This window comes from Electrophorus electricus, chromosome 11, assembly GCF_013358815.1.
Source record: "Electrophorus electricus isolate fEleEle1 chromosome 11, fEleEle1.pri, whole genome shotgun sequence".
NCBI lineage: Eukaryota > Metazoa > Chordata > Actinopteri > Gymnotiformes > Gymnotidae > Electrophorus > Electrophorus electricus.
The window spans coordinates 14,843,593-14,867,936 of NC_049545.1; the positions used below are offsets into that span (position 1 = coordinate 14,843,593).

The following is a 24,344-nucleotide window of genomic DNA, read 5'->3' on the forward strand; positions in this document are numbered from 1 at the left end:
CATGACCATAATGGGTTAATGTCCAACCTTTGCAGAATTGGAGCATTTCTAGGAGGACCTTTGTTTTTTTTTAAAAAAAAAAAGTGCCGGAAATCTCGTAGTTTCACTTAAAAGTATCCAACACCATCATGAGCAAATTTCCACGAATGCCTCACAATCCACGATTGTGTCATCTTTCAATGACATAAAATTTTAAAAAATTTTCTAAGTTGAACGCTTGTTAGAGTAATTACTATTGTGTTCATATGCTGTGGGCACTACGCTGCAGCCAGCTATAGCAACGCTGGCGGAGAAAGCACGAGGCGTCGCTAGGCCCCTTGGATACCGCTCCTCTTAGAACTGCAGCCTAGTTAGCTGGCGACAACAACAAGCGTGCGCTGTCTGATACATCTTTACACTGACCAATTTAACTACATTTAATTACAGAGATTTCGGAAACCAATACTGCGGGGACGTTTTTTCCCTAGGTGTTGCGACGACGATTGTACTTTTAATTCATGCGAATAAAGAAAATGCGTCCTAGGCTAGCTGGCTAGCAAAGGACTGCTGCTGTTAACAGCGAATGCAGGTAAGAAGCTAGAATACGATGTTACATGTTTTAGATTTATGTGCAGAGGCCGATCTTCTTTGCCATGCATTAAGTTCTTATAATTTAATAAGATAACGATATTTAATCAAGAATAACATCTGACGAGCTAATGGTTTAAAATTCGAGGGGAGGACGGGATATGAGTATTTTGTAGGTTCGTAACGACTTGCCTGCCTGCCTGCCTGCTAGCTAGCTAGCTAGCTAACATTCTCGTGTACTTACCATAGGGTAATTTTACAACTGTCATAAATTCCATGAGTAAACCAATCCGACATTAATTGGCACATGTGTTCTTGTGTGTAGACATTTTTATTTTATTTTAAAGATAAATATACTTATTAAAAAGCAATATACTAATAGGTACACTATTTTAGGAGATAGTTCTATTTAGTTTTATTCACAGTGCCAACTTAGGCTTCTCTATTCAAATAGGCTACTAACATTTCTCCCCATCCCCTATGTTTTGGGTTATGCTGACTTCCTTGGTTACATGTTGCTTAGAGGCATATCAGGAATAGTGTCCTTCAGATAAGCTTCAATACCTGTTAAGGTATATGACACCGTGATTTCATTTTTATAGTGCCTGAGACATTTGACCACTGCCTATAGAAATTAGAGACAGTTTCTATTACTAAATTAAAATGATAATGAAAAAAATGTTCCTAAATTCCTCTGTATGCTGGTATAATATCTATTTCCTTCAAGAATAAAAATGCAGACTTCGGAATTAGTTGAAGAGAATAGTTGGTCCTGTTCTTTATTGCAGATCAACAGTCATTGAGCCATCCTCTGAAGAATGTCTGATTAATGACGTTAAGAACCCACATTTTTATGTTTCAGGAGTGATCATGTAATCGCCCCACCTTCTTTTACATACTAGTGTTTGAACTCTCCACCATTATATCCAAACCATTATTTAGTATGTGCAAATTGAGATCCCATTTTAAACTAAGATGATCTCAACTCACACCACCAAACCCCTCTAAGATAAAGTTGTGGGTTAGCATCACCCTGTCCTTGGTGGTAAGATAACAAACCTTGCTTACCCACAGAACTTACAAGAGGCTTGCACGGAGGCCTTGAAACCACCTGTAACAAAGCTTCTTCTCTGCACCCAGAGACACACAAGGGCCTCTATTCTGTATTACAATTCATAGGCCTTACCTTTGCATTTCTTATTCAATGCCCAGACCTACAAATGTAATTTTTATTACTTCAAAAAATGGTTTAAAGTCTGTTTAACCCACATTTACCTTTTACCTTCCGTAAGGCATGAAATATACTATTATATTAGCCACAGCTCTGACCTACCAAAGACATAATACTACATAATACAAAAATACTTTGTAAGACCTTTTCTTACTTTACATGTGGCTAGAATAAAGGTGGGGGCATCTAGGTGGAGGCAGATTTTTGTTAAGGCTAAAGAATGCCTTTAGCTATCTTGAACAAAGCTGCATCGATTCATTTCATAGGTGCTAAAATATGGAACAGTGCTTATTTGACAGGTAAAATGAATATTTTTTGATTGCTTTCATGCATGCAAGTTATCTTTGTTTTTATTTAGGGGTATCCTAATGTTTTTTATTGTATATTTTAATATATATGACCCTTTTGGTCAAAATACAATACTACTTGGCCAGATATCTTTTAGAGTGTGTGGAGAAAAGTGAAGTAAGACTGAAAGGATCATAGATTTTCAACCTTGTGTTGCTTGGCGTAGGTCTAGTTTCATTGTAGGGCCATTGGGTCCTAAAAAAGTTTCTCATTTGTGTCATTCCTCTGACACAATGTTCACACCCGAAGTGGAGAACCCCCTTGTGAAAATCTGTAGCAACTTGAAATGTTAGACTTGGAGACATCATGGCTGTAACTTAAGGGCATGATCTCAATCCAAAATGATTACTTCTGTTGTCATGCTCAGGATCAATGCACTTTTCTTAAAGATAGTTTGTCACTCACAGTAACATTAGCTGAACTGCAACATATGATGAAGTGCAACTATATGGCCACAAAAATTGTCTACACATGGCAAGCACAGATCAGCTTCATTAAGAACAATTAAGTAGAATTTGTTTATGATTTTATACATCCCAGGATATTTTATCTGATGCCACATCTCTGTTCAATGAGGGGTCTTTGCTATGTCTGTTGTGTATAGTTAAATTCATATTTGGATGTGGTGGAATAGTATTTGTGTTCCCTTCAAGACTTACTCTCCTGAAGCATCATGGTGATACTCATTACTTCACTAACAAACTCCTTCAAAAAATGAAAGAAAAGAGAGGAAAAGGGATGGACAAGCTTCTCCCAGTCATTAATTCTCTGTATGTTGCTCCTTTAATGTAGTGACTTGCTGAAGAGTTTCAGTGACCAAGAGAAGTTCCAATGTGAATTCTGTCTTGAAGTGATTCTAACAGAATTTTCAGTGTGAATTCTGTCCAGCAGTATTTGTGAAAAGGTTCTGTGGAACAGTTCAGGGGGTATCACTGTTGCATCAGTTAGCCTGCTGTATTTAGTTACCTTTCTAAAAGATGAGGAAATAGGCCTCTGTAATGTGACCTGCTATGCAAGCAGTGTGGTCTCTCTAGTGTCATGATGTCTCTGTTGGGTTACTATTGCTTTTTGCCTGCATGGCATGAAACAGCCATTTTCCAATAATTGCTCCACTACTTTTATTATTTCCAATGAAATATTAGAAGTTTTACTTCTGTTTTTAAGGCTAATTTGAAGTGCCCTATCCTGATTTATGATTAAGAAAATAGTATATGTTACAGTAAGGGATGCAATGATGGACGGTTCCTTTGTAGGTAAAGAGTTCATCTGCTTCTTTTTAAGTGCCTTTCAGTGATCTTTAAATTAAGAATTATTCATGTACATTTACAGAATTCAGCAGACACTGTTGTCCAGGGTAGGGCTGGGCAGTATACCGGTATTAAAGTGAATTCTGTATGACAGCACCATGACACAGATTTTGTACACAGTGGCATCCAACTGCCACTGTGCCATACAGTGCCATCCAACTGCTGCAAAACAGTGAATCAGTAATAGCCTTGCTGTTTTGTTCTTACAAGACAAAATAAACATATATAAAAAGAGCTGCAACTGGAAAACACAGAAAAAAACCCAGAAACACAGAAAAACTCTAATTAGAGATTAGAAACAACAACAAAAAAAGCAGTTTTACACCTTACATTTATGGCTCAGGCAGGTTATCTTTGCTTACATTTCTTATCCACATGAGTGGGAAAATAAGCAAACTTGGCTAGCTATCTTTGCTAAGACAATTGGTAAACATAGCCGAGTAGAAGATGAGTGAGGAGGGAAACATGGCCGAGGCTGAATCAGACAATTAAGAATTATGCTACATTCACATTACCAGGCTGAAGTGACCCAAATCCAAGTTTTGCCATAATGTGACGCATCTGATTTTTTTTCACGGCAGCTTGAACACGCATTCCATTATTTCCAGTTAGATTTGAGTCACTTTTGTGTGTGGTCTTGGATGAGGTTTGTATCCAATTCATGGTGATGTGACTTAAATGAGAACAGTCATATTGGAATCCACGTGGCTATTTGCCTATATGCATGCGCTTAGAGAAACAGCAGTGACAACAGTAGCTGTGAAAACAACAAAAAGTGTCCAGCTTTTTTACGTCTTCTTGACCTGATTATGTATAGCTGATGATCTGTTTGCCATTCTCCAGAGTAGAGCTACTAGCACATCCATTTTGCCAGTTTTAATACCATGACTCATCTCACAATTTGAGGGTTTTTTTGCAATATATTTCAGCACTTGAAACCACATGTTTGGGTATGAAGAGGCGACAAAAGTAAGCCTTATTCAGGCCACAGATAGTTCTATTCAGTAGGGATTAGTTTTACATGGGGAGGTGGGAAAATGTAATTAAGCGTGTTTCTCAATGACTCAATGCCAAATCTGGCATGTCATTTTTATAGACTGAAAGCTTGCACATGCTTTCAAGATTCCATTGTTTATTTGCTATAAAATGATTGGTAAAGAAATAGACTCAGGTTATTTTAATCCCACGTGAATTGCCATGTCAGTAAATATTGCACATATTGTGTGGAAAATTAGTTTTTTTTTTTCTCAAGCATGGATGCACTCAAAAAAGAATTTGCTACCATTTAAAGCAACACTTATGATAATTGGGTTAATTCTACTACATTTAAGAGCAAGTATTTTTTCCAATATTGATTCTTCTGTTATGAAGCCATTGTACTGATACCTAGTGGCCTCAAATTTTCAGATTTTCTATTTTATCAGATGTTTTAGAAGTCTATTTTAAACGTGGCCGCTTCCATGTGGGGGACCCGATTAGTATAAATTGGTTCATTTGAGGAATACCAGGCAATTTGATTCTTCATTGCATGCAAGCTGTACATTATAGAAAATAATGTGTAAATAAATGATCGCTTTCATAAATATTGTTTGCTCATTTTTGGTGGTAACAATAACTTATTGGTCCTTTAATGTAGCCTGCTTATGTTCAGATATAAGTTATTGTTACTATAAGTAGTTTTATTAAGTATCAACATTTAGCATTGAAGATGCTGCTGGTTCATAATAGCCCTGAACATAATATGTTTAATTACTATTTCATGAGGAATTAACATTTTATTGTGACCACTGAAACACTTGTGGAATTGTTTGCGATGGCAAAGTGTAAATCTAGTAGACACACCCATCTCTGAATTTATACTGACATTTCTTGTCCTATGTGAACTGGTCATAAATATTAGCCATTTTGTGGTAAAATTACTTTATGGACACAGGTCTGCAAAACTAATCCTGTCCAAATAATAACCCTATTAGAGGAAAAAATGCATTAAATTATTTAAAACATTAAAACTTAAAGTAATAATTATTTAAATTGTCTCAAGTACTTAGGTTTCTTTAAAACATTTGATTGATTTAAATACCATTATTTATGTTTCATGCTTGCAAAGTTGACCTTTTGCACAATAAAGAAAAGCAAGATTTTATTCTTCAATTAACACTCATGTTTTGGCTCATGTTTATACTTTGAGGTTTATTATGATTTATTACTTTAAAAGGGCAAGTAAAAATGAACAACAACTATTATTTATTTATTTATTTATTCTAGATAGTGGAAAATACCATGATATGAATTTTAGCTCATATCATCCACCCCTAGTATACATGGTACGATTGATCATAGATATTCATGGACTCATCTCATGTAATAGAAACAAATTCCATCTTATTCCAGTGTTTTCTCACTAATGTATGTTTATACCCTGTTGGGTGTGTTGGGATCTCCTGATACATAGGATTTAGGCCTAATAAGTGTGGTAGTCTATATTATGTATATTATGAACATGGCTGGTGAGTGGTATTTTTTTTGTTCTTGTTTCTTTTGGAGATATAGGAGAGGCATCAAGTAAGCCTATTGTAGCTGAGTCCAAACGAGCCCGAACCTGCAGGTTGCCCTATTGAGGTTACAGCCATGTTGGAAGAGGATATGGAGGTGGCCATCAAGGTGGTGGTTGTGGGCAATGGCGCTGTGGGCAAGTCGAGCATGATTCAGAGATACTGCAAAGGCATCTTCACCAAGGATTACAAAAAGACCATTGGTGTCGACTTCCTGGAAAGGCAAATAGTGTAAGTGCACACCGTCAGCCTGTTACTTTTTTACTCATTTTATGAGCCCAATATCTTGCTCATCAGTGGATGTTCTCCATTTAAACTGCAGGAAGGTTTTCAGCAATTTTGTTTTCCTTTCACTTAGCCTTGTTCAGTGCCTTCTCCTGCAATTGAAAGGTTGTTTCAGTGTCAAAACAATTCTTCTGTCAGTTATTCTTTAGAATTTGATACCTACTTGGAGAGAGACCAGTCAACATTAAACTGAAATCAAGGAGAGCTTTTGACATGATTATCAGCATCTGCTGAAGGACAGCAAATGCTAGTAACAAATTTGAAACTTGAAATTCTTCAATTGCTCATGGGCCTAGTTTCCCAAAAGCAGCATAATATTAAGTAAGGCCAGTTCTATCATTTTGTTAGTCTCTATGTGGTGATAGTTATGAGTCACTTGCCCCCAAGTAGTCACGGGGATGTGGGTTTCTTTATTACGCAACTTACACTGACATTCTACCTATTTCCTGCTGAGAAAAAGTGAAGTATGTTTGCTAGTGTGTGTGTGTCATATAGTCAAGAGATATAGTCAAGAGATGAGACTTCCACTCCTTTAGTACACACTTTTTCTGAATTTATGGAACACTAGAGGACTGTGCTACTCCATGTCTTACATTTGAAGCCCCAAATAAAGAAGAGTATTTTCAGTTCCAGCCATCTTACCTAGATTGGGAGAATTTTCACTTCAGAACTGAGTGGAGCAGAGTACAATAATGAACTGTAGGAAGGTAGTGTGAAAAGTGTTTGAGCAACATTTCAGAGTATGCCTGTCACATTTCAGGCAGATGTAATAATTAATTACATATTTGTGCCAACAAATGACTTCTCCCTGCAAAAGGGAAAATCTAGCAATTTTGCTATGCAGTATTAGTCTAAGCCACACTGTGATACTATCTGTGGGAAATATCTAAAAAAGGCCATGGAGAGAAGACAAAGGGCTGTTTTAGTAAGCCACATTTCTACTCCTTTCATATGTGCTGGGCTTATGAATTTTAAGGTACTCGTATATAGAGAAATGCCATGAATGGCATATTTATAAAAATGTGGACTGTAACTTGTGATTCGTAAAATGAATGCATCGCGTAGAAGTAAGTCTGATGTAACTTTTCTGCAGGTTTCAGTGCACGTGTATTGATATGTGTTCATCTCTGTTGAGCTGTGCTAATTTGGCTGTTTCATTTGCCATTTCCTCCGTGTTTCAGTGTAAATGACGAAGATGTGAGGTTGATGTTATGGGACACTGCAGGTCAGGAGGAATTTGACGCCATCACTAAGGCCTACTACCGAGGTGTGATTAGCTGAGGAACTCTGACATTTAATTTTCTGGTGGGGGGAATGTGGTGTATATGGAGTGATGGCATCTGTGTGTTACCTGCAGGTGCACAGGCCTGCGTGCTGGTCTTCTCCACCACGGACAGGGAGTCATTTGAGGCCATCAGCAGCTGGAGGGAGAAAGTAGAGATGGAGGTTGGAGACATTCCGACTGTCCTGGTACAGAACAAAATTGACCTCCTGGATGATACAGTGATAAAAAAGTAAGTCTCACTCTAAATGTAGAGCAAGAGTCCAGATTTCCTGTTATATTTGTATGTGTTCTTATGAAACACCAGTATTAAACTATGTTTAACACTCATGTTTAACACTGCAGTGAGGAAGCAGAGGGTCTTGCCAAGAAGCTCAAATTAAGGTTTTATCGGGCCTCTGTGAAAGAGGACCTCAATGTCAATGAAGGTACGTAGCACTATGTCAAGGACAGGACAACAGTCAGTTAATGCAAAGGCCCCAATTGGCCAAATGAGTTTTAGGTTGGTTTTTTTTACGTAAATCTTTGGTGAGGATAACACCACTACAGAGATTAAATGGTTTAAAGCAGGGTAAGACCAAATATATGCAGTGTTGTAATCCCTCTGAACTAGAGTTTGATGTCCCTGATATAAATGAAATTTAAATGAAGAGTTCAACCAAGTAGTACTAAATCCCATAACAATTAATAAAAGTCTGTTGTTGCTCGGAAGCATGTCATAGCACTCTCTGATAACTTTAGCTTTGATTCATTCACAGAGCAAAGACGTTTAGACTTTCACTATTGTAAATGCTCAAACCGACTCTGAAATTCATTTGCTAGCAGTGTTGGCACTGTTTGGTTGAACTGTCCAGAGAGGTTAGTAATAATGGAATACATGTGCATGTGCTTTTGTAGTTTTTAAATATTTAGCAGAAAAATACCTGCAGCGGCTCAAGCAAAAGACAGCTGAGAATCCAGAAGTTGTTCACACATCAAGCAATAAAATAGGTGAGTCCTAATTTATCTGTACAATTCTGCAGTGCTGTTAAAGATTCATTTATCTGCATAGTCATACTGTAAATTATAATTTTTTTAATTGGCACTCAAATTAAACTGAAATAACATTTCAACTGAGCATGTGTATATGTCCCTGTTCTCCCTGTATTCCTTGGACACATCACATGCCATTTCGGGGACATTAACATTTTATAAATAAATTTAACAGAAATCAATATTTGATTTTATGGCTAGATGGAAAATATTGGTATTTGTTAGGCACTCCTAGACACCAAGCTAGTAAAAGGCTTTGCTTTATTGATGATTTTTTATTTTTTATTTTTTTTTTATTACTTTTCCCTACCTGGTCACCTGATTGTCTATCAGGAGCAGGATAATGCCACTCATGGCTTTTATGTTTGGAACAAAGACGATGTCCATGTAATTGAGTAACACTGTATAGTTGTGCATTTCATTTAAAATTACAGCGATGATGTCATGTCAAAATATCTGTTTTAATTCAAATTATTTTAAGCTGTTGCTATACACCCTGACTGTTCAAAACTGCAAAAATACATGATGGTGACATAACAAAATCGTGATATTGTCATGCAACTATACCAACTGTTTTTCATGCTTTCAGGTGTTTTCAACACTACCAGTGGCAACCACCTGAACCAGAACTCCATTGATCTCAATGGCCGTGAGGTCATCAATCTGCGACCAAACAAGCAGAGAACTAAGAAGAAAATCCCTTTTGGTAGCTGCAGACTTGTCTAGAACATCTCCTCCTTTATGGTATGCCTTGACTGTCTTGTTGGGAGAGATGACCTGCAGATGGGGTCCAGGTGACATGGAACATAACTGACACTAACTGGGTTAGAGAAGGGTGCCATCTCCATGTAAACATGCTCCATCCACAGGAGCCCTTACTACTAGATGAACTCATAACTTTTGCACATCCTGTAGTCATGTTTGGTGTCCTTGATTTATAAGGGAGAATGTCATGTACGATTATAGCAGACAAATTGTGGAAATGTGCTCTCTGCTGGTTACAACTGGTTAAAGCAACCTTAGAGGGGGGTCAATACGATCTTAAAGGCACACTTCTTGATTTGTGAAAATCTGTTACATTTTACCTGATTCATTGAGATGATGACTATTAGGCACCCCTCAAGTCTTCTGTAACTGACTTGCTATATAGACAAAATATCAAAGTGGTTTAGCTGTTCATAGTCAGAGAAGGAGCAAACAGTTGCAAATAATACCCTTAAATGGTTTCGTTGAAAGACTAACTTGATTCAGCCTAACTAGACTACAATATTGCTGTAATGCTATAATATTTTTTTTTAATTGAGGACTGTGGCTTTAAAATTGGAATGATCAGAAAATATATTTTCTCTCAATATAAAAAAATATAGCAAGTTACTAAGATTGTGCTTTTTCATGTGGTATAGAGCAGGGTAACATTCACTAGTAACATTAGGCTATCTAAAAGCAGACATCATTTTTACTCTTATCATTTGTGCATTTGACTGTTCATCTTTTGTGCAATATGTTTGTACCGAGTGAGAGAGATTATTTAGTAACACAAGCTTTGCATTAAAAATTATTTGTTTATAATGTCAACAAAGTAATACGATTTCACTATTTTCAGTCCTTGTTCCTAAAGGTATTTTTGTATGAGAGATTGTAATCAGATGAGTTGATGAAAACCATAGCATTAACACAGTGCCAAAAAGTTTTTAAAGCTGTATGTACTTGTAAGAAATGTAAATATTGTTAGTAACAAGTTTCAGCAATCATTTCAGTTTGTAAAACGTCTCAAGTACTACTAATACGCATGAGAATACCTGCTAGTAATAATGTGCAACTATATGCCCATGACTGAAACATTTTCAGGTCATAGCTAATGACTAAATGCACTCCAATGTGATCAGATAAATAAATGAATAAATAAATACCTACAAACATTCCAGTGGACAAAACTGCAGTTTACCTTGCACCTGGTCATTATCTACAATGAGCTCACTGCTGCACCATAAAACCATAGCCATTTTTATGGATCACAATATTGGCTATGATGTTTCTGTGTGCCTTCCACCTGGAAAAGTGTAAAAAGCTAATTATCTCCTAAAGTTATTGTAATGTAAATAAACACTAATCCATTATGTAAAATTGGTGTCAAAGAATTACATGAGAATGCAGTTATACTCCTGGATTCCTATAAACGGATGTTTCCCAACCTAGTACACCATACCAAGGACTGGGTCCCAGCTCATAGCAAAACCAAACAAGGATTAATTTTTCTTGATTGCAGATTTAAGTGTGTTAGGAGCTAAAATGAAATTAAAATGTGCACTGCGTTTGGGCGGGGTTGGTAAATGCTACTATAAATGACCTTGGACATCAGCTTTTACTTGCCATCTCTGTAACCCCTGATCAAAGCACAAGTGCTTTGAATGTGCCACTGAGGATGAATGGTGTGATATTCTGTAGCTGTGACCATGTATATTGGAATAATAGATGCTATGGCCCTTGGACTGGCCTTTTTTTGCAATTTGTTGGAAGAAAAATTGTGGCATTCAGCTTGATGAGTAAATCTGTAAACCCATTATACTGTACTTTCAATTGATCTGAATGAGTTATGCAGCAACTGACATTTTAGGAGAAAGACCACACCTAAAACATTCACCTGAAGCTTTTATCCAAAGGAACTTACAATTATGACTGAGTACAACTTGAGGGTCTTGCTCAGGGGCCCAACAGTGGCAATTTGGTAGTGGTGGGGCTTGAACTAGCAACCTTCTAATTATGAGTCAAATACCTTAACCATTGAGCTACTACTGCCCACAAAACAGCTCCTCCCTCCTGTCCAGTATATATCTCTACCAACCACGCCCCTTCTTTCTCTGGCTCCTCCCTGTACTCAATGCCTCATATACTCCCTGCTGGTACCTTCATCCAGAAGGAACCAGCTTTCTGGCACAAAACAGAAACGGGCCAGCAGTCCAGCCCAAGTTGTTGGAACTTCTACCATTTTGCAGGCACTCTGGAAAAACAGTTTATTTGAAAGCATTTGGTCGGCACTTACACTGCATTGGTCCTATTGTATCAGAGTGTGCTTCAAAATGATTGATTCCATTGGCTTTCATTAGAATCATTTCCTTTAATCTTTAAAAAAATGAGAGAATTTATTCACTAATTTTAACTCTTTGGTGGACAGCACACATGAAAATCCTTCAACATACAAAACACATCAGTGTGGCTTATTATTAATTTTCATATTTATTCATAACATGCATGCCTTATATTTCATTAAAGTGTGAATGTGGATCCATGGTACTTAGCCACAATGGCCACCAACATGTTTACAATTGTGATCTGCTTTCTACCTTGCTCTCTTTGTATTTTGTAATTCTGCATATCTTATCATTATGGGCTTTTGCTATAAAAAATACACTACAGTGAATTTAAGGCACTTTATATGTCAATTTAAATCACTTTATGATTGAGCATATCCTTAAGAATATACTTTGAAATATTCAGTATATCTGCTATTATGATTGCTAATAGTGGTTACTTTTTTCTCCTTTAGTTGTGATGCCTTCACAGTATGTAATGTATGCTTTGTTTTAAATGAAAGCTGGCAAATGTTATTGCACCCACTCTTGACTGAATGTGTTAGTAAGCTACAGCAATGTCATTTTAGAGACTTTGTGTGATTGCTCATTTATTTTGCTGATGTCTTATCTAGTGTGTCTCATAATATTACGTCTGTTGCCTTGATCTCTTCTCTCTTTGGTCCATTAACCTGTACTCATTGTACAATAAATGATTTATTTTAACTCTGTTTAATAAACTTATTTCATATATTAGATGTAAAGTACAAAGAGTGATGAACCTGAGGTTCAAATTTTGAGTATACCGGCAACAAATAATTTTCAATCATTATCTGAGCTTTAAACTGTATGAACCTGTCAGAGATCACTTAAAATGTACTTTCATGGCTCCATAATTTTAATTAGAATGGAAATATGTTCAAGTGTAAATAAAAATTGTACATTTAAAAGAAAATAAATTCAAAGTAAAATTAAGTCTTATCAATCTTATATTAATTATTACTGTTAACTGAATGCCTTGTATTTGCAGCAGATATTTTGAGGAATTGAAGATGAACATTGCTGTGATGCTCCTTTTTTAGACACTAAATTTTGTTAAATATTAAATACTTTTAATAACAAAACTATAACTGAGTGGTTAAGAAAATAATACAATTCGTCTCCAGCAAGTGTACTATTGTTGGGTATGTCTTTTTAAAAATTGAGGATTTTTGTTATTTGAAGTTATAATAATTTCAAATAATTTCAGCAATTTCAAAGTAAATACTTGAGTAGCATTGCATAAATAACACTTACTATCACAGTTAATTGGGCTGTGTCCTATTGCACTTTGTATGATCAGTGCATACTTGATGTAAAGATAGGAACAGGATACCTTATAGCATTCCCTTAATGTAAACAACTGGGTATACAAATGCTTATTGAACCATGTTGAACAGTGCTATTTCCTACACTCATGGTTTCCATGGCAAGTGTTCCATACTGTGATTACAGGCCTAATACCAAAATGAAGACCTCCACTTCGAATTCCACCAAATTCTCTGTGTTGAGGAAAAATCTTAATATAGCCTCAAACTGTATTTTAAAACTTTTTTTTCATAGAGAAAAATGTTTTGTAGTAAATCAAATACCGTATCTAGGTGTTAACTATGATGAAGCGTAAGGGCCAACAAGTTTAATGACGTTCTTATGAAATGTAGGGAAACTGGGCAGCCTGTGGTTATTCAAGTAATTAGCGAAGGCTCTGATATAGTATACACCCCCAAAACGCGCTGTTTACCACGATGCCGTTATTTACCACTGCCACTGTCATTCTTAGATTCATCAACCTTCTGGTAGGTCATGATTTTAATTGTTCGTTCTGTATTGTTCATGTTCCTTATCAGGGTTTCAAGTCGCCGCTTGATTTTCTTCTGGTCTTCCAGCGCACAGCTGATTACTATGCTTTGAAACTTCTGATCAATGGGCACAGGGCCTGCATCTGTGACACAAGCCGCGTGCAAAGCCCGCAAACTCCTCTTTGCGCCCTCCAAGTCTTCAAGCACTTTAGCGACTATCTCATCAATAATGGCCGTGGCTTTTCTCAGCGCATCTTCTTGCTGTGGGTTTCGGATCGTATCTACGGAAACCTGCACAGTTAGAGTCCTACTCATGAGCCTGTTGGCAGTCAGATCGAGCTCTTCTCTTTCTCCTGGGGAAAATAGTGCGCGTTTCAGTTTTGCAATTATGACATTACACTCTTGAGAATTCAGATGGGTTTCGCACACAGCATTACCGTCACATATGGTTCGCATTTCCTGGCTGTTCTGAATGGATTGAATCATTTCTAGTAAGCACTCTTTCTCTTGCTCCATTGCTGTGGCCGCCTCTCTTAGTGCCTCCACCCTGAAACAGACCACATTTCTGACTGTTTAGCAAACTCTTACATAGTAAGCGATATAAGACTGGCGTCTTAAAAATGACACCAGACATCTGAAAATAATCCGCGCATTTTTATACAGAAACAATAGATTACAACTGAGTTATAATTTCAGGTAAATTGAAGTTAATGGATTAGATGGTCGCTGTGATCAAACACGGGATATGGAGTTACAGGAACATCTGTTGCAGACTATATTTTCACAAAATATACGTTATAATAGCAACGATAAATAATTCTTGAAATGACATTTTCTTTGTTTATAACAGCTAAGTAAAAGCAAAACCTACACCTGTTTATTAGTTAACCTATCTAATATATATATATATATATATATATATATATATATAACCTATATGACGTTTAACTTGCTTAAATTTAAACTGTAGTAAAAATTAGGCTTTGCACCTTCGAGCTCATTCAACGTTAATCATGAATCCTAATACAAGTGCACCTTGTGTTGCAACTTATATTTATAGCCTAACTCGAGCAGCTACATCGCAGCAGCTGTCGCCGTTTTGCCGGCTGCACCCGTGTCAACTTTTGCTCAAAATTCAGTACGATATAACCTGTACTAATACGGAAGCGTAAAAAAAATAATAAAAAATTCGCAGTCGCAGTTCTTTTTAAATCGACAACGCTAATACCATTTCTACCACCGTATAGGCTGAACGTTGCAAATGCAGTTTCAGAGGACGCGCAACCTACCTCATTTCAATTTGATCCAGACTCTCCAGCAATCGCATAGATCGATCCGCCATTGAAATCGACCTGCAAAATTTGCCTCCTTTCGCGGCATCGTTAATTTTTGCGTTAATTTTTGCTTGGGCCATCGTGTGAATCTGGTGTTGCGGGAACTACCAATTGCGGTGGTCAATTGTTAACTACACGTTCTAGTGGTTTCCTCGATGTACAGCGTCCTTGAGTAACAACTCCAAACATGGCTTGGAACTTCCCAGGGGCAAAACTCCTTGCCCTCTGGGAAGAACAGAAACGTATTGGGTATAGGGTGGGGTTTATAACATAACAGACCTCATTCTAACAACCTGATGTTATTGTATATGAACTAGAAAGTAACACGCAGAGTTAGTTAGCTCTCTTTATTTAATGTTCAGAATACACTCACCAAAACAAATACATTTAAACTCTTACATGAAATGACTGCCAAAACATCCTTTTTTTAATATTGTCATCCTCTTCCGATCAAAATTCCTCCAGACTTCTTTTCAAAGCTTCTTCCATTTCTGTGAAAATTAAACAGTATTTTTGAAATATTTATAAAGGCTGTTAACTTAGTATGTAGATTAAATAAACAAACATTCATAAAACATAATTATATGTTTTGTGGATCTAAGAGCACTACACCTTATTGAGCTATTTCCCTAAATTAGTCTGTGACATACCGTGTAGACACAGTACTGTATATAGGTTCCTGTTCATTTTCAAGATTCATTTATGAGTACATTTAAAATGTATGGCCCACAGCAGTGGCGAGGTGTGAATCACACTTTGATTTTTTCTTCTTCTTTGAGTTTCCTAACTTCATAGCTACCAGATACGTTAATGCAATGTCCATAATCTTAAAAATGCCTTGCCACTGGAAATGGCAAATCCTTAATTCTGAACGTCCAAAGGTGTACAACAAAACGATCAGCAAGCCATCCGTTGGTTTCTCCAATTTAAAGCTGATTACATCTCTTGCAAGTCTCCACATTATCCTGGAGGATTCTGAAGTGTTTAATTATAATATTAGCTACTTTTTATTTTATTTTATTTGTAGCATGATAAGGCGGCACCAAAGGATCTCTTGTTGTCTTAACAGCAGATTGTTTATAGGTCAGTGTGTCCACTCTCTAAACAGGTAAACATGAGCAAAGTCATCATATCATTTATGACTTCCTTAGGAGATCCAAATTTGGATAAAACTATTATACATTTCCCAGAGTTTTGTAGAGGAAGTCTTCATTCTCACTGCAAATGCACTTAAGTCTTAATGTGAGTAAGGGTTTTCACAGGCCTTGGAATATGAAAAGTTGTATTGCAAATGGGAATGAGTGTGTGTGTAGGTATATATAACTTTTCACATTCCCCCCCAAAATATAGATAAATAAAATAAATCACACACTCACATATATACCATGAACAGAAAGCCCCATACTGCATGCACCAGGTAGGTTTCAATGTTCCTTATTACCCTTGCCTCTCTTTTTCCCCCATAAGAGCCAACAGTGAGTTTAACAAGGTTATTTAACGTACCCATACTGCTACCAGATTTCATGTATTCAAAGCTAGTGGAAATAAACATCTGATTAATGAATGCAAAGTCATAAACATTTAGATATGATGTGCCAGCTGAGTAAACTGCTTAAAAAAGTCGTTACACTGACTCACCTGGATCAAACTGTGTTGGCTTCTTTGCCTCCTCTGCGCTTAAAGCCAAAGCCAGTTTCATCTCCTCATCAGCATCATCTAAGGAAAACAAAATCTTCTGTTTATATGCTCACCTTACATAAAATACCCTAGAATGCAAAAGTTTAAACTTCTTAAAGAAGAAATGACCAGAAACGGAAGATTTTTGTAAACTTATCAAATTCACCATGGGTACCTTTAGAGCCCTTAGGGTTTTCTATAGTAACATCAGTGCTTGAAGAAATGATACTCTTTACATCCTGAAACTCCTCAGCTAGAAAAGAAGTGAATGAATAATTTACTTAGTAATTAATCATCTATACATGCAAGTCTCCCACAAGTTTCAGACAGCCCAACAACATTCTTAGCAGATGTTACACAACAGTATGGAGGCTGAATAATGTCTGCAGCCATCTATTCAAATTTTTGGTCTCCTCCTCTTTGGGAATATTTTGGGAAGGTTGACTAACCTTTGAATATTCTAAACATATCAAAGTCAAAAGATACCAAAACTCCTCTTTCCCCTACTTAAATAATTAAATGACTGCCCTGTTATTTAGTTACCAAGACCTATGTATCCAACTGTATTTAAGACCTCACTCTCTAACCTGAGTCACTCTGGCAGACAAAGGTTCCCTTACATGCTTGTATTAATTAAACCCGCTTCCACAGCAGAAACAACCAGAAGAAAACCAATCCATTAATTTATAAATAAGCCTCACCATTCCTGCCTGCTGAGATTTCCTCTGCGTTCAGAATCATGCCACTGGGGGCATCCTTGCTGAGACCACTGCTTCTAGAAGACACACAGGGCTCTAATAAGCAGTGGTGGGCATGGTAGTGGGAATGGAAACTGGGCACATCCCTCTGTCTCTCGGAGCATAATGCACAGATGACATCAAAACTCTTGTCCTTCCCCTGGGCCCCATGCTTCAGGTACATGTGTGTTTTTATCTGCGAATAAGAGCCGACTGCCACTGTGCATCTGCGACAGATGTACTCGCACTTGCCTTTGCCTGCCAGTTGTTTCATGCACCTCGTGAACAAGGACTTCTGCTCCTCGTCAGCTCTTTGGGAGCCCATGCAGGGGCAGAGCTGTGGGAGGCTCCCGCTCGTTGTTGGGGCCTCTACCAAGCTCTTCAGGGCTGAGGAAGTACCATTCTCGACCTGCTCCAAGCGGTAGTAATCCCTGCTGTGCAGGCTGCTGTAGTGTTCCTGGAACTCATGCTCAGAGTCGTAGAGCATGCTGTCGCACAGGCCGCAGAAGAAGCGGAGGAGCAGGTGGCCACCGTGCTCATTGGTGCAGTGCCGCCGAAGGGTGGACTCCTTGAAGAACTTTTGTGGGCAGTGGCCGCAGGCGAACCTCTGAAAGCTATGACTGCTCACATTGCTGCAGTGCTCGTGCACCGCCGCCTTAGACTCAAACAGGTCCTCGCACATCCTGCACAGCCACCGCTGCTTGCGTCCAGGAGGAGGAGCAGGACAGGTGGGGGCTGGCCTGTTATCTGCAGCACTGGAGCAAGGGTTCGGGGAAGGACATGACGAGGTCTTTTCTGTGGTGTCCTCTCTTTCTTGATAGTAAGTGTGGCCGCGATGGGTCACGCCAATGTGAGACACAATGTCTTCCATGCGGGGCATCTCGACTTTGCACAGGCGGCAATGGAAGAGGAAGTTGGACAGGTGAGCGCCACCGTGAAACCTGCTCATGTGCAAACGGGCGATGGACGACTCTCCCATCAGCTTGCCGCAGATGGCACACTTGTGAAAGATCTGGTTAGCCGAGAGAAGGTGCTTGCTGGCCTCCTCCTCCTCCATGTACCGCAGGCCACATTCGCAGAACCAGGCTAGGTTCAAAGCCCTGCCGTCAACCCAAGAAGCTGAGCTGGAGAGCCTCTGTCGCTTGGTCTGTGACCAGAGACATTCACTTTTCTCTCTTCTTTCTCTATGGGGTGAGGCTTCAGTTGCTCTGGCACATTTGGAGGGCTGACCCTGGAGGCCGTGTCGGCTTTCGTAGGAGCTGCTGTAATACAGAAGTGCTTGCTCGACACTGTTGACCGCCTCTACCACATGCTGCATCTGCTCTCTGTGCTCCTCCATTGACCTTTGGCAGAGGAAGATTTTGGTGCAGGAGGTGCAGTGGCCCAAGACCGTCAGCTGCTTCATAACCTGAGCTATGCTCTGGTTAGCTTCAGCAATGGCACAACCCTGTCTGCAGTGCACACTGGGAGTGCAGTAAGAGACAACAGCACCAAACACGTAATGCAAATATTAGTTTAAAAAAAAAATTCAGGTTGTGATGCTTGCATTCCAGTGCAGCTATATATTTTTTGATGATATATCACTATACTTAATGCATGAGTGAGCAAGTAAACTTACTTGAAGTGGGCCTTTGCTTCCATGTGTGAAGTAAGCACCATTGAGCAAGCTGTGCATTTTACACTGAATACAACATCTTTACATAAAGTAATTAGCCGATTCTTTGCATATCGTGGAATTGGAATTGGCACCGTTGATGATTTCACCTCTGATTGGAAAATGTTAAGAAACATTTATGAGGCAACATATTAGATAACTAGAAAGCTAAAAATATTTATTCTAATTAGAAAAGCTAAAAATAATTAAATATTCACCCTCTTTATCAAAGTGAACATGGGGGATTTACACAATGCATGCAATAATTGAATAAAGTGGCTTTTAGAAGCCACAGCATCATCACTAACCGCCTAGAGAGATGAACTGAGTAAAGTGGTTTTTGGCTGCCATGTGCTGAAGACACTCATCTCTAATGTTGAAGAGCAGGTAGCAGGCAGGGCATGCAAAGCACACAATCAGCTGGCAGGTCTGAGAGCTGACGTGACCACTAGCATCGGCGGAAGACAACTGTAGTGGCAAACAAACAGGTCATTTTTTAGGTCATTGTACCAAGCTCTACAAAAGACATAACTGTAATTAATTTGTATACATTCGACATTAATGGCGGTAGGCCATCTCATCCAGTGTGGCTTTTGGTGCAGGAGGTGCAGCGGCCCAAGACCATCAACTGCTGCAGCGCAGCAGAAGTATCTGAAGTAAACTGGCTAGTTAACATATAGTTAGATATTCTCTAAAGTTAAAGAATGTGTGTTGAATAATAATGAAACCTTTAGTAGCATTATACAGTGCTCAAGATTTTGTATCACAAATGATAAAGATGAGTACAAAAATTGTTGCTCGTAATGAGGTCAGTGAATTGTCCCCGTAATCTAACTGCACGAGTGGGAAATTCAGCCAGCAGTCAGCTTCATGTTCTTTTACCGCAGCAGGCTGTGCTACTTTTTAAACATTTGAGAATTATAATGATGTTGAAAAGCAAGGTAAACTGAGCAGCTACCAAGGCAATTCTTTTAAAATTCTTCAGCAGCCTTTTTCAGGACATAATTAATTAAACAGAAACAACTTGAGCCCTTTTAGCCAAACGTTTTCCCGTGTAGACTGTTTTTCTATAGATGGATATCCGAGAGTTTGTTAACTTACGTGGACATACTAAGACTACAGAAGTTAATAATAGCAGCCAGGTGAGAGGGCAAATTAGATCACTTAGTCTGACATAGCAATAGGGGATAGTTTTTCATACATGGCAGTATTGGACTGTCTATATCTCTGACCTCAAACATTTCCTCTTCACCCTAACCAGTTGTTTAGTTTTTATTTGAAGGCTGTTAATTTCTTCGTCCCTTCTACACAGCCTGTCATTGTGCAGTGGCAGCTCATTGCTTACACTAGGGATCTCTACACTAAGCCTCATCAATATTTTCCACCCAGCATGCAGGTTTGAAATTCTAGTCAAGCAGAAGCATACCTTATTCTTCAAATAGTGGACCATGTTTGTTTCTCTCATTTGGAATGAATTACAACCACAAATAATATTAAAGAATCCTGCTCTACACGACATGCTATGCCCATGACAACTCACTTTCTACATATGCAACATAAACAGTGACACCCCTACACACAACAAAAATGCAATACATAAACCATTACATTACCACTAGAGGGCCCTAATCAGTGCTGTCAAATACCCTGGGCATTTCCTTAAAGTATTGTTATACACTGTGGTCTGGCTTACTGCTTTCAGATGCAGAACTCATTTAGTTCTTGTTGGTATGCGTTATGTATTTCAATAAATCTTACCTTGATGTTTAATATTTATCCAACTTGCAATCTGTTGAATTTTTTTCAAAATAAGAATATAATACATCTGCACAAATACGGAAATTTATAGCCCTGTATTGCATTCATATGTTGATGCATGTAGTGTTCCATATTCTGTTTGGGGGCTGAGCCCCCCTAAGAGTAAAATCCTAGAATCACCCCTGGTGATTCAAATCGAAAAACCAAATCGAAAAACCTTTGCATCTAGGTGTATCCTCCAGGCCTCTTTGGTGTCAAAGTGCTTGCCACAGGCCACACAGGCATAAACACAAGCAGGGCTGCCCTTAAGGGTGATGGTGGGGTCACATGGTGAGTGGTCAAATCTACAAATTCAAAACACACCCGAAAACTTTGATAAAACATATGCACAGAGGAACAGTTTTTATAATGGTACAGGTCATTTGTGTGACATCCTGCAGTCTTTAGCCTCAAAACTACAAAAAAGTGCTTTACAAAAATATCAACATTGTGGAATGCAGAAATGACATTTCCTGACTTAGACGTCAAATCCAAGCCTATACAACCTGCAAGGTGCAAGCCAAATCTTACACTGATACCAGACTATCACTGACCTTTTAAGGTGGCCCTCGAGGAGAGGGACATTGTCATAGACTCGGCAACAGTTAATCACAGGGCAGGTTTGAGGACAAATTCTGAATGAGGGATTGGGGACAGATCTGCACCTCCAGCCTGTGTCTGTGGTGATGATGCCAGGTTTTAATCCTGAGTGAAGATCAATTGAACAATTCACTGCCATGATGTGTTTGAAAAGAAATTCAAATTACATCAGACACTATGTAATTTGATTTAGCCATAGTGATACAAAAAATAATTCTCTACAAATTCTGCTTAGTCTGCATTGACTGAGGTAAAATAAACCTGGCATTTTCAGCCAGATGTCCACACAGCGTTTGGCATCATTACTGTCCACATTGCTGCAACGCCTGACTGCCAACTCTTGACGACCGTGAGCTTGCAATGAAATCATCTTTTCCTGAAGAACAAATACAAGCATGGCCCTTGACACACTCAACACATGTAAAGTGAAATTGTCATGGAGGGTAGATGTAATAAAAATCATAGGTAGTGGGGGAAAAACAAACCTTAAAGGCTTTGCACTTTTCTGCCCTCTCTTGTTTCTCAACTGCGACCTGACGAGCCAGTCTGTCCAACGTGGAAACTACCTGGGCCTTTTGTCTGTCAACTTGATCCTCAACCTTGCCATTCCATTTAAAGTGTGAACAGTAAATAAAAGGGTAGTTTTGACACAGGTGCAAGCAATTGATTTATGAAATGTATTTTAATACAAGGCACGTAGTCCTTGAACGATCATTGTAAGGCATAAGATATTCACCGTACAAACACCTGCATCTTCCTCCCCATCACTCACGAGGTTTATGCATTCCAGAACTGGTCTGAGAAGACCCTCCTGAAACGTGCACAATTTTAAGGACGGGGTTCAGCTGTGATCTGGCAAGCGCTAAAGCTACATTTGTCATAATAAAATGTCTTATTTTCATTTTTTTAATACACTTACTGATACAAACTCAACGTCATCATCCTCAGCATCTTCAGTCACTGCAGAAGTAGACATAGCTAGCTAGCTGCTCTCTTTTAGATCTGTGAAGAAATCAAGAGTAGTTTTGAAGGGTTACAAAAACTCAGCTGTAGTTTACCACGCTGCAAAACGTTGCCGAGTAATAAAAAAATATATATTTCTAAAGTTGTGCTACGGTTCTCCATTTTAGTCATCTGGGCATTTCAACTTAAAAAAAATAACTAGTGTTTTATAAACATAAATAACCTTGTTTTACTCTATAAATGCTGCTTATTTAGATTGACAATACACTTTGGTCAAAAAACTTGGCTGGCTTGCTAGCTTGCTTGCTTCCGTAGCTAACGTTAGCTAGGTATATCATTGGCTAGTTGGCAAGATGATATGAACAAAACAAGTGCATAAACGCCATTTCACATTTATCGGTGTCTCTCCATAAAACAGTAAATTCTGACCCCGTGAAACAACAATAACTTCGGCGGCTGACAAAAAACACACTTATAAACAGTGATTCGGGATAGGACGTTGGAAAAAATAGCCTACCCGCTTGTTTTGTGAAGATTTGTGAAGCAAGCAACGTTAAAAATATCTAGGTCAGTTTTCAAAGTAAAAGTCCATCCTGCATGCTAGATAATGTTTTGGTGAGCGAAACTGACAAACTTAAAACAAGCTACTAGTACATGCAGTTGAACTGAATAATGTTTCCAAGTAGAACATTGTATGTACTCTTTGTTTCAGGCTAGGTAGCTTGAAGAACAAAGCAGTGTTAATATATTAATTTAAAGAAGGAACAAGGAATCTGTAGGGCTGCATCCTGAGGTCCTGAGATTCTGGAGAGCTGCAGCACCCTTATAATGCACTTTAATGTTGATAATTTAGATCAAGATCAGTATCATTTTTACTTTATTGTTCTGAGCATAGGGAAGAACCAGTTGCACTGTACAATACATTTCTTACATTGGACTTCATACACTTCAGTAAATCAGTACCTTTTACACCCTGAAAAACTGAATAAACACTTTAGCACTGTACAGATACTAGAAATATTCAAGATGAAAAAACAACAGTAAAGGTAATAAATAATTATTAAGGAAAATTCAGCATTTTTTCTAGCAATTTTTGTAATTTTTGCTAATTTTGCAATTAATATGACACAAGAACTTTATTCCTTTGAGATCTACCATGTTGCTAGAAATGTGAAAAAGAGTGTTGTAATACTATAGTATTTGAAACTAGTATTTAATACTATTTGCAGAGAACTTTATATTAATTACAGGGAAAAAAAAATTAAAAATGAGACACTATATCCTCTAGGGTTATTTTGTAAGTAACATTCTCTATAGGTGGAAAAAAAGCAGTACAGGCTGCATTTTTTTTCTTCACAAATTGCTGCAACTTAAGAAAACAGAATGACTCATAGTTCACTCTTTAAGTGATTATATGAGCTAATTAGTTTATCAAAACTTTGCAGCATTAAGCGTATTAAATGAATGTGCAGTAACTGCAGAAGAATCCAAAATATGTAATATCAACACTATTGTTCAATAATTCAGAACCACTTCCACTGCATTAGACTATGCCATGTATAATGAGTTATCATGCTGCAGTATTTGTTCATATGTTTCAACTACACAACAAACCCGTTTGTTTTACAATTTTTTCAGGTAAAATAATTTATTTATAGTCAGCAAAAAGGAAGATATAGAGATTTGTCACTGTTTTTAATATAAGCATTAGGCATTTAGTTTACAATTACAAAGTGTAGGCCATCTGTTACCAAATTTGTCAGCCATCTTCTATCCTGTCCTCTATTTGTCAATTTCTAACATTTAGACCACTGCTAACAAGATATTATTTTGGTGGTGATCCATTCTTATTACAGGCATGTAAGTATTGAGATTAGCACAAATTTTGGTTTTCACAAAGTTTGCTGCTTCAGTTTTATGGTTGGCATTTGTATTAACTCTAGATTGGGAAGAGTGATCAGATGAATTGCAATTAATTGCAAAGTCATTCCTTGCCATGAAAATTAACTTAACCAGAAAAAATGACTGCTTTCTAGCCACTGCATTTCAGCCCTGCCACAAAATGGCCTGCT

General features: G+C 38.0%; 3 protein-coding genes across 7 annotated transcripts; 1 reads left to right on the plus strand and 2 right to left on the minus strand.

The window, feature by feature from the left end:
- The first annotated feature begins 121 nt into the window (after nucleotides 1-121).
- Nucleotides 122-11,322, plus strand: rab23 (RAB23, member RAS oncogene family). Of its 2 annotated transcripts, none has more exons than XM_027023613.2 (7): nucleotides 122-568; nucleotides 5,998-6,236; nucleotides 7,472-7,557; nucleotides 7,648-7,804; nucleotides 7,918-8,000; nucleotides 8,470-8,562; nucleotides 9,194-11,322. In XM_027023613.2, exons 2-7 carry the CDS (start codon nucleotides 6,082-6,084, stop codon nucleotides 9,328-9,330), a joined length of 711 nt encoding a protein of 236 aa, XP_026879414.1. In that variant the 5' UTR covers nucleotides 122-568; nucleotides 5,998-6,081; the 3' UTR covers nucleotides 9,331-11,322. The 2 variants fall into 2 exon arrangements, with proteins under 2 accessions (XP_026879414.1, XP_026879424.1); XM_027023623.2 differs by having other exon boundaries at nucleotides 6,004-6,236.
- Nucleotides 11,323-11,543: 221 nt separating this feature from the next.
- Nucleotides 11,544-15,033, minus strand: bag2 (BCL2 associated athanogene 2). The gene is made up of 3 exons (XM_027023635.2): nucleotides 14,800-15,033; nucleotides 13,948-14,057; nucleotides 11,544-13,863 (listed from the first exon to the last, which is right to left on the minus strand). Exons 1-3 carry the CDS (start codon nucleotides 14,922-14,924, stop codon nucleotides 13,463-13,465), a joined length of 636 nt encoding a protein of 211 aa, XP_026879436.2. The 5' UTR covers nucleotides 14,925-15,033; the 3' UTR covers nucleotides 11,544-13,462.
- A 143-nt stretch (nucleotides 15,034-15,176) lies between these two features.
- znf451 (zinc finger protein 451) lies at nucleotides 15,177-22,812 on the minus strand. Of its 4 annotated transcripts, none has more exons than XM_027023675.2 (13): nucleotides 22,790-22,812; nucleotides 22,229-22,311; nucleotides 22,046-22,120; nucleotides 21,795-21,908; nucleotides 21,571-21,685; nucleotides 21,264-21,414; nucleotides 20,888-21,014; nucleotides 19,221-19,380; nucleotides 18,877-19,024; nucleotides 17,223-18,721; nucleotides 16,688-16,774; nucleotides 16,483-16,560; nucleotides 15,177-15,335 (listed from the first exon to the last, which is right to left on the minus strand). In XM_027023675.2, the coding sequence occupies exons 2-13, from the start codon at nucleotides 22,283-22,285 to the stop codon at nucleotides 15,295-15,297; spliced, it is 2,652 nt and encodes an 883-aa protein (XP_026879476.2). In that variant the 5' UTR covers nucleotides 22,286-22,311; nucleotides 22,790-22,812; the 3' UTR covers nucleotides 15,177-15,294. The 4 variants fall into 4 exon arrangements, with proteins under 4 accessions (XP_026879476.2, XP_026879486.2, XP_026879467.2 ...); XM_027023685.2 differs by lacking the exon at nucleotides 22,790-22,812 and adding an exon at nucleotides 22,702-22,784 and having other exon boundaries at nucleotides 16,697-16,774; XM_027023666.2 differs by lacking the exon at nucleotides 22,790-22,812 and adding an exon at nucleotides 22,702-22,784.
- Between the last annotated feature and the right edge of the window lie 1,532 nt (nucleotides 22,813-24,344).

What these genes read in the sequence shown, in the direction of transcription:
- znf451 (XM_027023675.2), bottom strand. Translation starts at nt 22,285, where the DNA reads ATGTCTACTTCTGCAGTGACTGAAGATGCTGAGGATGATGACGTTGAG. An exon ending in TCAGTTCATCTCTCTAGGCG is followed by an intron (nt 19,025 to 19,220) that starts GTTAGTGATGAT and finishes TTTTCCAATCAG; the next exon opens with AGGTGAAATCATCAACGGTG. An exon ending in GGGCTCTAAAGGTACCCATG is followed by an intron (nt 16,561 to 16,687) that starts GTGAATTTGATA and finishes TGTTTTCCTTAG; the next exon opens with ATGATGCTGATGAGGAGATG.
- bag2 (XM_027023635.2), bottom strand. Translation starts at nt 14,924, where the DNA reads ATGGCCCAAGCAAAAATTAACGCAAAAATTAACGATGCCGCGAAAGGA. An exon ending in CTGGATCAAATTGAAATGAG is followed by an intron (nt 14,058 to 14,799) that starts GTAGGTTGCGCG and finishes GGTCTGTTTCAG; the next exon opens with GGTGGAGGCACTAAGAGAGG. An exon ending in AATGCGAACCATATGTGACG is followed by an intron (nt 13,864 to 13,947) that starts GTAATGCTGTGT and finishes TATTTTCCCCAG; the next exon opens with GAGAAAGAGAAGAGCTCGAT.
- rab23 (XM_027023613.2), top strand. Translation starts at nt 6,082, where the DNA reads ATGTTGGAAGAGGATATGGAGGTGGCCATCAAGGTGGTGGTTGTGGGC. An exon ending in GATGATACAGTGATAAAAAA is followed by an intron (nt 7,805 to 7,917) that starts GTAAGTCTCACT and finishes TTAACACTGCAG; the next exon opens with TGAGGAAGCAGAGGGTCTTG. An exon ending in CACATCAAGCAATAAAATAG is followed by an intron (nt 8,563 to 9,193) that starts GTGAGTCCTAAT and finishes TCATGCTTTCAG; the next exon opens with GTGTTTTCAACACTACCAGT.